The sequence below is a fragment of the Engraulis encrasicolus genome, chromosome 6, assembly GCF_034702125.1.
Source record: "Engraulis encrasicolus isolate BLACKSEA-1 chromosome 6, IST_EnEncr_1.0, whole genome shotgun sequence".
Lineage (NCBI taxonomy): Eukaryota > Metazoa > Chordata > Actinopteri > Clupeiformes > Engraulidae > Engraulis > Engraulis encrasicolus.
The window spans coordinates 14429091-14442936 of NC_085862.1; the positions used below are offsets into that span (position 1 = coordinate 14429091).

Below are 13846 nucleotides of genomic sequence, written 5' to 3' on the forward strand. Positions count from 1 at the left end.
GATGTGGTCCTTGTGTACGGTGCTTTACCTGCATGATGCGTTTGATGTGGTCCTTGTCGTCCTTGTGGATGGTGGGCTGCCTCTTGACGTGGTAGATGATGAGGGCAGCCGCGTCCTCCAGGATCTGTTTGTCTTCGTAGCTGAAGACCATGTGCGGCTCGCTGGGGGAGGCGGAGCTGCCACCGCTGCCGTCACGCTGATGACCCACGCCACCCTCCTCCGTACTCTGCTCCTGACGCTGGATATGAAGACACACACACACACACACACACACACACACACACACACACACACACACACACACACACACACACACACACACACACACACACACACACACACACACACACACACACACACACACACACACACACACACACACACACACACATTTAGTCATCATCCAAATACACATGCGAATATGGTAGGAGCATTCAAATATGTGAGCATATGAGCACTTAATGGTAGTTAAGTCGATTTTAGTGTGTTCCACCCTCCTCCGTACCCCCTCTCTCTCTGTACGCTGGATATGAAGGCACACAAGAGACATTACATTTGGCTGAAAGGGTTTGGCTAGTATACACAACCCTCCTCTGTACTCTGCTTTCAATGCTGGATATGATATACTTTTTAAACCTATGTAAAAAGCATTTTGCAATTCAAATGCAATGGCCAACGCAAAATGTATATTTCCCCCAAATGATACAAAATAGATACACTTTTGCACCGAAACAAAACATGTGTTTGTGGACCCAGAGAGCAACAAGAGCATTCTGCTGGCAGCAGAATGACAGCATGCAGCTCTCATTAACCCTTTGATGCCGTATGCTGCAAAGCACAACACTGACCATGCCACCGTGAGCTGCACGACACAGCTTTTGCCTCACGAAATTTAAGATTTTGTTATTAAAAAATGTTGGCATTTTAGAGCTGAATAAACAATGTTCTAATTAGGGCTGCACAATATATAGAAAATGAATCGAAACCGCAACATCAAGAGCGGTGACATGAGTATCGCAAAAATGACCCAATAATCGCATATAAGTAAAACATTTCTGTGCAGACCAATCACTAGCTGAATGTCAACAAATGCACAAGAAGCCTGCCATGACCAAAGCCACACGACCCAAACAGACAATCTGATATCGTGCAACCCTGGTTCCAATGTTGCATAACGTTCTAATGCAAGATGAGGGTCTTTGTTTTAAAATACAATTGATTCCATGTTTTGATGTGCTTTAGAGGCTGAAATATTTAGGCGTTTTATAGGCCAACAGTACTTTTCCCAAAAAGTGTGTAGGCACTTAGCAGGCGTGGGGAGGGTGGGCAGCAGGATATGAGAGTTCAATTTTACTGTACTGTTTGTCAGTCCTTCCTCATTTTCCTGAGAGGTCAATAATGTTAACCGTAATCCTAAATTTAAACAGAGAATGTGCGAAACAATGACACCTCTAGTCTGCCGAGAGCAGAGATTGAGTTTAAATGAGACCTGTAATCGGTTCTTGTTGTTTTTCCAATAACACTTTCAGCAAGCAACTTACAAAGAAAAAAAAAACACCCACGCACTTTCGTAGCCTCTAGCAAACAGAGTTAATTACACCAAAAAAATGAAATCTATTTATTTCAAGCTGACAGCTTCAACTCTGAGGAAAATAGCAAAATCTTGCAGAAGTCTGCAGTGAAGTGCACAGTGTATGTTTGCAATGTATAAATGTCGATGTGTGTGCATGTACTGATATCTGTGCACATTTGTGCTTGAGTGCAAGTGTGTGTGTGTGTGTGTGTGTGTGCATTCCTGATTTTTGGACAGTGTGCTGACCTAGTCCTTAATGCTCTTAATCTTGTTGAGCAGTGTGTGTGTGTGTGTGCGTGTGCGTGTGCGTGTGCGTGTGCGTGTGCGTGTGCGTGTGCGTGTCCGTGTGTGTCCGTGTCCTGCTCACCTCATCGTATATACTCTCGATCTCGTTGAGTAGGCTCTTGGAGCGCAGGGCCTTCATGTCGTTCTGTTTGAAGTTAACCCCCTGGTGGTCGAGCGACTTGAGGTAGGCCTTCTCATACTGCTCACGCCAGATCTTATTGAAGCCCTGCTGGGCCTCACGCCACTCATCCTCCTTAGCCTTCAACCTGGAGAGGGGGACACACATGGGGACGAAAGTAGTGTAAGTGATACGCGCACATCCAGTAAAACAGGTGCTGGATCAAATAATCGTGCGCAAAAGAACAAGGAAAAATCTGCACACCGCTGCTCACCGATTTATTGAACGCAACGATTTGTGCATATTTATGAAAACAAGGTTTATTTACAAAACATATAAAAAAAGAACAAAAACAGAGGGTCACAAGAACAGCCAGAAGGACAGAAAGTCAAACACAATAGATGGACAGACAGACAGACAGACAGACAGACAGAGGGTCACAAGGTCAGACAGACAGACACACACATAGTAGGGCAGACACAGAGGGACACAGACAGATAGCCAGACAGAAGGACAGACAGACACAGGGACCCACACACTTTAAAGGTCAGATATTTGGGTAGAGGGCTGAGTCAACATACACTGAAGCTCACGCTGTATAAAAACTAAAATGACAAGAGTGTGTGAGTGTGTCCGGCGGTGGCCGGGCTCCTAGTGTGTGTGTGTGTGTGTGTGTGTGTGTGTGTGTGTGTGTGTGTGTGTGTGTGTGTGTGTGTGTGTGTGTGTGTGTGTGTGTGTGTGTCCTAACCTCTTCAGCACCACAGGTACAGCTGTGGCAGGGCTCCTAGTGTGTGTGTGTGTGTGTGTGTGTGTGTGTGTGTGTGTGTGTGTGTGTGTGTACCTCTTGAGCACCACAGGTACAGCGGTGGCCGGGCTCCTCTTCAGCCCCTCGATGATCTCGGGCGCCTTGTCGCCATAGATACGGTAGACAGCGCGACGCTGGATGACCTCAGAGGTGCCGCCCAGACAATCGTCCAATCGGAATCGCTCCTGGTCCTCAGGTGACATGCGCGACAGCTTCTTCTGGACACTCTCCAGCACGCGGATGGTGGCCAGGTTGGTCTCCAACACCACATCCAACTAGAGACAGGTAAATATAAAAGGTTATATTATGAATAATAAATTATAAATACACAAGTTAAGGAATCACAGCTCTCCAGTACCCGGATGGTGGCTAGGTTAGTCTCCAAAACTATGTCAAGCTACAGGGAAAGAGAAATATAACATATTATATTATTTATGAATAATAAATTATATTAAATACACAGGTTAAAGGGAGACTGTGCAGGAAATGGTCAAAAAAAAGGTACTGCAACTATGCTGCTCATTGAAACTGGGCTGCCTATTGCCAAATTTGATCTTTACATGAAAGTTTATAATAAACACATATTTTCTAGTATGGTCCAAGCACAGAGTGATTTTTGCAGCTAAAAATGGCTATTTTTGGAAATTCAAAATGGCGGACCATGGAGAAGATCCCCCTTTTCATGTATGAAAAGTGCAATTTTTCCAGTCATAATGAATACTTCTACATTAGTGAATGAGCAGCATGAATTCTGGAAATAAACTAAAAATCTCACTCAGTGTCCCTTTAAGGAAATCACAGCTCTCCAGCACCCGGATGGTGACTGTAAATAATCCCAATGTCCACACAAGGATGTTCCACAGAGGATTATTATATTGATAAGATTCAGAGGAAGCAAAAACAGATACAGCTTACTTTCATGTAGCGTACTTTCTAACTGACAGTTATTGTCATGCGCAGAGGCTGTACACACGCAATGGCTGGAATCTATTAAAAGGTACAGAACACCATTTCTATTTACTATATATGGTCTCCAACACCACGTCCAGCTGAAGACAGATGAAAACATTTGCTTTTTCGCGACCCATACTCCTTACTTCCCCATATTCCAAACGACAAACAATTTTTTGTCAATTAAGAAAGCCAATTTTCAACTTGAGCTTCACAGGAATAGCAAATGCATTTATAGCAACCCTAAGTGAAGGTGAAGACCTTAGCTAACCAATTTATAGAATTATATGAATTGTTTTTAAGTCGCTTTTGTCAAAAGCGTAGACCTACTGAATGTAGTATAATGTAATGTCTAACTGGGGTTTTCCTATATTTATACAAAATCCCTTTCATATGCGACCCCCCTGCAGTGCTTCCGCAACCCTCCCCCAGGGGTCCTGCTGCCTCTTGGATATTGGGCCAGCGGCCTGTCCTGTACAGCAGTAGTTCTTAACCTGGGGTGCGGGCACCCCCTGGGGGTGCGCCAGAGATTCCAGGGGGTGCGCAGAATTTTGTTTGTGTTGAGGTTGTGACCAAAATTATGCTTGCAAACCTTATAGTTAGGTCTAATTATTACCAAATTATAGCATGTTATGGTCCCCATTTTAAGTCTATTTTAGTTTAATGTCTCAAGCAAGAATCATTGTAATTAATCAATTAATCTTTTTTTAAAAAACATTTTTAGTGCATATACACGTGCGGAAGTTTGTGTTGGCGGTGCGCGACTTGTCTTCGAAAGGGGGTGCGTTAAGTAAAAAAGGTTAAGAACCACTGCTGTACAGCACTGTGAGGAGAGGAGAGGAGAGGAGAGGAGAGGAGAGGAGAGAAGGAGAGGAGAGGAGAGGAGAGGAGAGGAGAGGAGAGGAGAGGAGAGGAGAAGGGGATAGAAGAGAGGAGAGGAGAGGAGAGGAGAAGGGGATAGAAGAGAGGAGAGGAGAGGAGAGGAGGGAAGAGGAGAGGAGAGGAGAGGATGGGAGAGGAGAGTAGAGGAGAGGAGAGGAGGGGAGAGGAGGGAAGAGGAGGGGAGAGGAGGGAGATGAGAGTAGAGTAGAGGAGAGGAGAGGAGAGGACAGGACAGGAGAGGAGAGGAGAGGAGAGGAGAGTAGAGGAGGGGAGGGGAGAGGAGAGGAGAGGAGGGGAGAGGAGTGGAGAGGAGAGGAGAGGAGAGTAGAGGAGGGGAGAGTAGAGGAGGGGAGAGGGGAGGAGAGTAGAGGAGGGGAGGGGAGAGAGTCTGCTTCATTTAAAAGGGTGTGTAAAAGTGCTGAGGTGTTCACCAAACTCAGCGAAGCGACTAAGGAGAAAAGAGAACTCCCGGGGCCCGCACAGCACTCCATTTTGTGAAACTAAAATAATGGAAAACACTCAACTCATGCCAAGGTTCACGATATCTTTAATTTAAAAAAAAGTTTAGATGTGCTTTACTTGTATGTAATGTCATGTAAAAGAAAAAAATGGTAGAGAACTCGTCCCAAATCTCCAGATCCTCTCTCCCCTCTCCTCTCTAATTTCCTGTCTAATTCATAAAAGTGTAAAAGCCCGAAAAATACCTTAAAACAAATAAAGCAAAAAAACTGTTTAGAGTACTGACCTCAAACCTCTCGTCCTCGCAGCGGTGGAGCTGTTCCTCGTATGGCGTCTTCTTGGAGCTGACGAAGGTGGAGTCCTCCGACCAGGACGGGAAAGACACCCAGGTGTCATTCAGCACCTGCAGCACGGCACAGAGAGCAACAGATTTGTACATTTTTTGTAGAAAAGCCGCACTCTCTCGAGTGTAGTTCTTGTAGTTTATTTTCAGAAGCTGAAGAAGGCTTAGGCCAAAATGTCTCTGTCTGTCTGTCTTTCATGCTAACCCACTAAAATAAACTACAACAGCTACACTCGAGAGTGTGACTTCATTCACCCCCAGCTAGGGTGGCCATCGGTCTGTTTTTACGACCTGTTTGCGACGTCCGTGTGTCCCTCTCTTTGACTTTCCTCTCCTCCTTGCCTTGTGCTTACTGGCCTCGAGATGCGAGGCAACGTCATTGACACAAACTAGACTGACAGTCGCTCGTGTTTCCGATATCTGCGGCCGCCATGTTACTCCAGTTAGGCCTACTCCAGACTTTGAACAAAAAAATGACTACTGCTTTAACCTAATCTGCACGCGATTTGTGTTATTCGCGGTCCATAGTCTACGTGAAATAACTTGCTTTGACTGAGTGTATGAAAGTGAAATAAGGTTGCTATATTATTGTCTCCTACTGTTTGTTTCCCCCATTTTTTTCCCTGCACTGGCAACGCATGGTGCAAGTAAGTTTGTCCGCTGAATGCATTTACAACGAGGGCTCTCACAACTTTGCAAACAGGGCAAAAACAGAGTATTTCTGCATGTGCGCTTTATCTGTATTCTGAGCTCGTGTTGTTGCTATGGTTATCCAAGCGTCCGTCTGCATGAAAAAAAAGTTGACAGAAGCGGTCGCCTCTCGTTTTAAAACACCGCTGATAAAAACACTCCTGACCAACTTTGAGTAAAGTAAATCAAATAACTTGTTGGCTATTATAGGCCCACACATGACTACCCAAAATACATGAAAACATAGGCCTATTTATGAAATAGCCTAATAGATAACGGACGGATTTCTGTCGTAACCTGCTGTCTCCGATACAACATTAAGTTAGTGGTAGCCTGATGACTCCTTTATTGGAGTGAGATAATGACATGCGAAATCCTTCCCAAGTTTTACAAGTAAAACTGTTGTTGGCAGCTGCGTTTGTCTGAGGTAAGATGGCAGCGCTGCTCCCTGATTGCTGCCTACAGTTTAGAATGCCGACTTCACTGCGGTGAGGCGGCAACTCGAAGCAATGGGTACGGCGCGAGGACGCAAGGTTAGAAAGTTAAGGGGCGGGGTTGTCCGGCCGAAGTCCGGACAGCTGGTCACCCTACCCCCAGCAGACAGGCAGGCAGACAGACAGGCACACACACACACAGGCACAGCATGGCAAGCAGGCAGACAGAACACAAGACAAGACACCTTCAGACATCTGCTCAAAACACCCAGGTGTCATTCAGCACCTCCGGCACGGTGAGACAACAGATTTTTACATTTTTGCAGCACACACACACAAGCACTAGCCTGATTATCAACGACTTTCAAATATCTTCGAGACTTGGTCTGACCAAGAGCATAACAATTAACATTTCCCAAACGGCATGGTTGACCTGCCTCCCTTGGTTTTCTACTGGCTGTTTGCTACCAAAGTGGGTACTTGTATTGCTTCTGGCCTGACTAGAAGCAGTAACGGTGAAGGTTTTTCATCACTAGGAGGGTGTGGCCTGGCTATACAGGCACAGCATGGCAGGCAGACGCAACACTTTTTTTACACTCCAGACAGGGAAGAAAGCTTAGGCCGAAACGTCTGTCTGTCATAGCGATAGTAAACCACTAAAATAAAATACAAGACAGCGGCTGTTCTACAAAAAAAGGCAGACACAACGAAACACACCTTCAGACATCTGCTCAAAACAGCAGCAAAGCCATTTACATCTAATTACATCTTTATAGAGATGACATCCCGCATACTAACACACACACACACACACACACACACACACACACACACACACACACACACACACACACACACACACACACACACACACACACACACACACACACACACACACACACACACACACACACACACACACACACACACACACACACACACACACATATGCAGGCTTCTCGCTCTCTCTCCGAGAGCACGCACGCACGCACGCACACACTAGCAATTACGTCTACAGGTTCTGATCACCCACAGGCACAAAGTCATCTAAATGAAATTACATCTTCATGGATAATAGCCTGTAGTAAAAATATAACAGCTGTGTTATAGTCTAGCGGTGCAGGTGACCTGCAAGGATACACGACATTCACTACACTCTCCTGTGTATTTCAGAAAGGATTTGACCCAGTGATGTCTAAATCGCTACGGTAAATGTTGCGCTAAGTTTACCCAAAGCCATGGAATTAAGAGTTGTGACAACCGGAGTACAGGAAGTCAGCTGGTGACATGATTCACAGAGATTCAAATAATTCTAGACAGCGGCTTTCTTTTCGATACAGACTGACACAGATCCACTACATGACAAGCAAAAATGATATGAAAATGAATATCCGAATAGATATTTTTAGTTCTGTCTAGCTCTGTTCAGTTAATGTTATTTTTCAGTGTGCCCAAGAAAAATGTTTTGGATTGTACTTTATATGCCATGTTTAAAAAAAAAAAAAAAAAAAACCCCGGATATGACTTGTACTTCACTACCTCCAATAACAACTCTGTCTTGACGGATTCACATTCAATTCACAGCGATGTGAGGATACAGCGTATTTCCCAATCCCATAGCAAATAACGAGAATATGATTTCTCTTAACTTACATCAGCTCCATTAGAGAGCTGCTGTGTGTGTGTGTGTGTGCGTGTGTGTGTAATGGAGGCCAACTAGCAGAGGTGGCGTGGAATGTTAGCAAAACCTCCCTCAGGAAAGCCTCATACAATGTCGATGCCGTTGGGCTGGGGGACTGGTCCTTCAGTCCAGCGGTATCGTACTGTGCCTCCCATTTCCGAACTGATATAGTCGACGAGGTCGCAGGTTCGCGCCCTGAGGGAGACTAACAGGTGCATGAAAACCTCAGTCACCTGTGTATGTGTGAAATACATGATGTATGAATGCATTGGTTTGTGAGTGGTTAGGGTGTCAGGCTTGTAGTCTGAGTGCACCGTTTGGAGCTGCCCCTTGGCACAAGCGAGTCAATAATGCAGTGTTGTTATGTGCTGTGTCACAATGACAATGGGAGTTTCCCAGGTGGGCTTTCACTTTCACATATGTGCAGCTTCGTCACTTTAGCATATAGAAGTTTTACTTGAGCACCCATGTGTGAAATGCAACGCACCTCTTTGCAGATGGTGGTGCGTCTGCTGCGCTTAGGCTGCTAGTATGTCCTGTCTTGGGCATGGCTCTATAGCTGTAGCCCAGGCGTGCGAGATTGTGTGTGTGTGTGTGTGTGTGTGTGTGTGTGTGTGTGTGTGTGTGTGTGTGTGTGTGTGTGTGTGTGTGTGTGTGTGTGTGTGTGTGTGTGTGTGTGCATGCGCACGTCTGGGTGTCCGTGTGTAACACAACGCACCTCTTTGCAGATGGCGGTGCGTCCGCTGCATTTGGGCTGCTGGTATGTCTTGGGCAGAGCTCTGTAGCTGGATCCCAGGCGTTTGCAGGATGCGTAGTCCACCTCTCGGCCCCCTCCGCCCTCCATGTAGCGCTCAGACAGGCCCGACAGCCCGGCCGCCTGGGACAGCTCCTTCTCACCCAGGAACGACTTGAACTGCGAGTACAGCTCCGGGAACTTCCTGCAAACGTACACGGACACATACCATAGATATGAAGAGCCGACACACCATAGATATAAAGAGCGGACACTAGGGATGCAAATTATCGATTAATTCATTAATCATTAGTTGATAGCCTAATCGATCGACTTACGATTAATTGACAAGCGGCGTTTTCCCCCCCAAATCTCGGAAAAAAACTAATAAATCAAATTTTTTAAATAAAAAATTGAGATAAAATACCACATTTAAATGAATTCTATTGCAATTCTTTAATCCTAAAGTGATTTAAATATTCCCACTATTCACAGCCCTCTTCACACACACTTTTCACATGCCCATTTAACCTGGGTCTCTTATCGGTTGAATTGTCGATTAATTGCGATTAATGTTTTTTAATCGATTAATGCATTGATCGATTAAAGTCGATTAATCGATTAATCGTTTGCATCCCTAGCGGACACACACCATAGATATGAAGAGCCGACACACCATAGATATGAAGAGCGGACACACACCATAGATATGAAGAGTGGACACACACACCATCAATATGAAGAGCGGACACACACCATAGATATGAAGAGAGGACACACACCATAGATATGAAGAATGGACACCCACCATAGATATGAAGAGCAGACACACACCATAGATATGAAGAATGGACACCCACCATAGATATGAAGAGCAGACACACACCATAGATATGAAGAGAGGACACACACCATAGATATGAAGAATGGACACCCACCATAGATATGAAGAGCAGACACACACCATAGATATGAAGGGCGGACACTAGGGATGGTACGGTTTGCGTCACAAACGAAACCGTGCGGTTTGCATGTCACGGAACGGGGTAGTGCGCAATCGCACGGTGCCCACGGTTTCCAAAAAAAAAAAAGAGAGAGAGTGACCACCGGCGGACGACGCAATTAAAATCCTACTACTTTTAGCATAAAACACAAAGACTACGTAGGATATTGAGTTTGGAAAGACTGATTTCTATCAGCCAACTTAAAGGCATAATATAACAGCATGCACCAGCTGAGTAGGCTACAGTAGCCTACAAGCAAGTGCAGGTCGGTCAGCAGCGTCTCCCTTTCCCCCCCTCTCTCTCCACGTTAGCGCAAGTGACTGCCCCCAGCCTTTATTCTGACCAATTTAAATTAAATGAACATGAGTTTACAAAAAATGACAGATTAGCAGAGCAAAGTAGACTTACGTTACAGTAGCCTAGTGTAGGTTATATCCACGTGACATTGGATGGGGATTCCGGACGGCATAATGCGAGATATGAACATATCCATCAGATTCACTGCGCTGTCCTTAACTGCAATCAACTGTAGGCCTAATTAGCCTACATGTAGCCAGTTAAACTCTATGGAATGAGGGGGGCTTTGTAATGTTGCCTAGTTAACATTAATGTTTAACACTATAACCAAAATAAAATGATTTAACAGGCTCAGATTCACAGGAGTTTTGTGAAACATTCTTGTGAATACACTTCTAAAAACACGATCTTTTTAAATTATTTGTTACCTTAACTTTCACATTTTATCATAACTTAACCCTATCACTTGTTCACTTGAAATTGAATTTAACTTCTGATTTTACTTCTATGCTTCTCACGGCCGGCAGTTTCATGATAGGAAGCAACTCATTCATCCTAAGCGCAAAACTCGCAGAAAGCGGTGTCAAAATAAAAGTCCAATTCGTTCTTAGTGTGTCATTAACCAAAATAGTCATACTGCACTGACCTAATGGTGCCATTGCCTACAGGAGTGTAGCTGTTTTATTTTTACATGTGAAATGTGTTACAGTATGTAATATTGAATATTTGTCAACTTAAAAGTTAGGACTTAGTTCTCCCTTTATGTGAAATAAATGGAAGCATGCTAAAATCATTGATATCTTTCCTCTTTCAGTAACTTCATCTTGTTAGGTTAAATTAAGTGAAATTCAACATACCCACGATAAGCTTTTATTTTTATTTTATACATGTCCAGTGCATAATACATTTTATTTAAAAATAATAATAATTAAAAAAAAACAAAAAAACAAAAACAGAACCGTATAAAACCGAAAACCGTGACCTTGAAACCGTGATATGGACCGAATCATGACTTTTGTGAACCGTACCACCCCTAGCGGACACACACACCATAGATATGAAGGGCAGACACACACCATAGATATAAGGAGAGGAGACACACACCATGGGTATGAGGAGTCGACACACACCATAGATATGAAGAGCGGAGACAAACCATAGATATGAAGGGCTTCCTTGCATTTTTTAGGGGCATTTATGCCTTTAGACATTGCTTGTAAACTGGAAACCTTTCGCGTCGTAAGGAGGGGCAAAATGCTAAGAGGGAGGGTGACTAGTTAAAGAAGAATTCTTACGCCAGGAAGGGGGTGTCTAGTTAAAGGGGTTCTTACCCACGGAAGGGGGTTACCAGCTGCAGATGATAATAATAATAGTCTTACCCCAGGAAGGGGTGACTAGACTGGTTAAAGACAAGTTCTTGCAGGAAGGGGGTGACCAGCCAAGATACCCTAAAATGAGGTGTATAATAATAATACCTTACCCCAAGAAGGGGTGACTAGCTGCAGTAAAATGTAATAGTTTGGGGTTCTCTTACCCCAGGAAGGGGTGACTAGCTGCAGTATAATAGTTAGGGGTTCTCTTACCCCAGGAAGGGGTGACCAGCTGCAGTACAATATAATAGTTAGGGGTTCTCTTACCCCAGGAAGGGGTGACTAGCTGCAGTAAAATATAATAGTTAGGGGTTCTCTTACCCCAGGAAGGGGTGACTAGCTGCAGTGTAATAGTTAGGGGTTCTCTTACCCCAGGAAGGGGGTGACCAGCTGCAGTATAATATAATAGTTAGGGGTTCTCTTACCCCAGGAAGGGGGTGACCAGCTGCAGTATAATATAATAGTTAGGGGTTCTCTTACCCTAGGAAGGGGGTGACCAGCTGCAGTATAATATAATAGTTAGGGGTTCTCTTACCCCAGGAAGGGGGTGACTAGCTGCAGTATAATACATTAGTTAGGGGTTCTCTTACCCCAGGAAGGGGGTGACCAGCTGCAGCAGCTCGGCGGCAGACACCACCTCCTGGTTGAAGAGGGCAATGCAGCGCAGGAAGTTCTCATACACCTCCTGACTCTTGAAAAGGCGCCGCACCTGAAGAGGAGATGAACACACACGCACACGTCAGTATTTGTTTCTACACACACACACACATAGGCCAGTCTCCGACTCAGAGAGAGACTCCCTCTCAGACACACGATTCCCTCATTCACATGCTCTCTCACACACTAACATTCACACTGACACACACTCACAGACCGACACAGACCGACACACACCGACACAGACCGACACAGACCGACACACACCGACACACACCGACATAGACAGACACACAACTCCCTCTTTTTAACACAAAGACACACAGGCACAGTCAGTTAGTGTTTCCATTCCTGTACCACATACACACACAAAGGGGTGCTGTCCTTTTCACACGCGCATATAAACATAGAGGCGCTGCAAATCATTTTGGGGCCCCCGTGACTGAACAAAGTATCACTTCACTCTCAAAGCAGCACTGACCACAGCTACAGCCTATATGGGCTTCCTTCCTGTACAGGTCTGACAGAATCAACACACACACACACACACACGCACGCACGCACGCACACACACACAGGCGCGGGCACACACACACAGGCGCACGCGCGCGCGCACACACAGGTGCGCACGCATGAGCGCACAAAAGCGCACGCACAGGTGTGCAGACAGACAGACAGACAGACAGACAGACAGACAGACAGACAGACACAGACACACACATCCCCCAAGCCCCAGTGCATTCCACAGCAGCTTATGCTTGTGCGCCCACCTTGTCGAAAAAGGAGAACTCTCGGAGAACTCCGTGCTTCCCCACGGAGGCGAAGGACTGGTCTTTGGCACAGGAGAACTTCATCTTCTTCTGCAGAGGGAGGAGGGAGAAGATAAGGTGTTCACATTAGCTTGGAAGATAAAGCACTTTACCCAACCTGCCTCTGTATGCCATGGTGTTAGCCTTGCGCGCCATCCTGCATACTTCCGCTAAGAGACTTGGCTCCGTACTACATCTGGTAACCGTTTTCTGTGGAGCGATGTTGAGCGGTAGGATTTGGCCGGTGTTCTGTCAAACGGTCCAACATTGTAATTTTATCCTACGGTAGGATGTTCTGTCAGACATGTCTGTAAAACGGTTCTACATCGCCAAAGATAGACATCAGACATTTATGTTCAACAACTTATCCTGATTTTTCTGAAAATGTCCTTCCCGCTTCCTGCAATCGCGTGAGATCAAACAACTTCCAGACCATGAAATGTTAGTATTATGGGATGGTCAGGACCAGGCTACTATGGTGTAGCCTTACGGGTAATTTATGCTTCTGACACATAGCTTCTGCTTCCTTCAAATCTGTATCTGTGCGTGACCACGTCCCCCGCGCAGAGGCTCTGCGCCCAATGTCGAGCACCTCAAAAAATCCTGACTATCTGTTGGACGGACGCGAAGGATGCAGACAAAAAGGCACTGTGATTGGCCGTCTCGCTACTTCCTTGTTCTTGTGACAGCACAGTGCTGGTAGTTTGCGAGAGCAAACTTGTCTATACTCTGTTAAATACAATATTAATGCTTTA

At 45.2% G+C, this 13846-nt stretch overlaps 1 protein-coding gene across 1 annotated transcript in view; it reads right to left on the bottom strand.

The window, feature by feature from the left end:
* Positions 1-13846, bottom strand: part of sin3b (SIN3 transcription regulator family member B) — a 41617-nt gene that overhangs the window by 17861 nt on the left and 9910 nt on the right. Inside the window, exons 7-13 of the mRNA XM_063200732.1 lie at positions 13053-13142; positions 12216-12334; positions 8940-9159; positions 5360-5476; positions 2818-3056; positions 1941-2124; positions 29-238 (exon numbers count right to left, since the gene is read on the bottom strand). Coding sequence (XP_063056802.1) covers positions 29-238; positions 1941-2124; positions 2818-3056; positions 5360-5476; positions 8940-9159; positions 12216-12334; positions 13053-13142 — 1179 coding nt within the window. The remainder of the gene's footprint in view (positions 1-28; positions 239-1940; positions 2125-2817; positions 3057-5359; positions 5477-8939; positions 9160-12215; positions 12335-13052; positions 13143-13846) is intronic.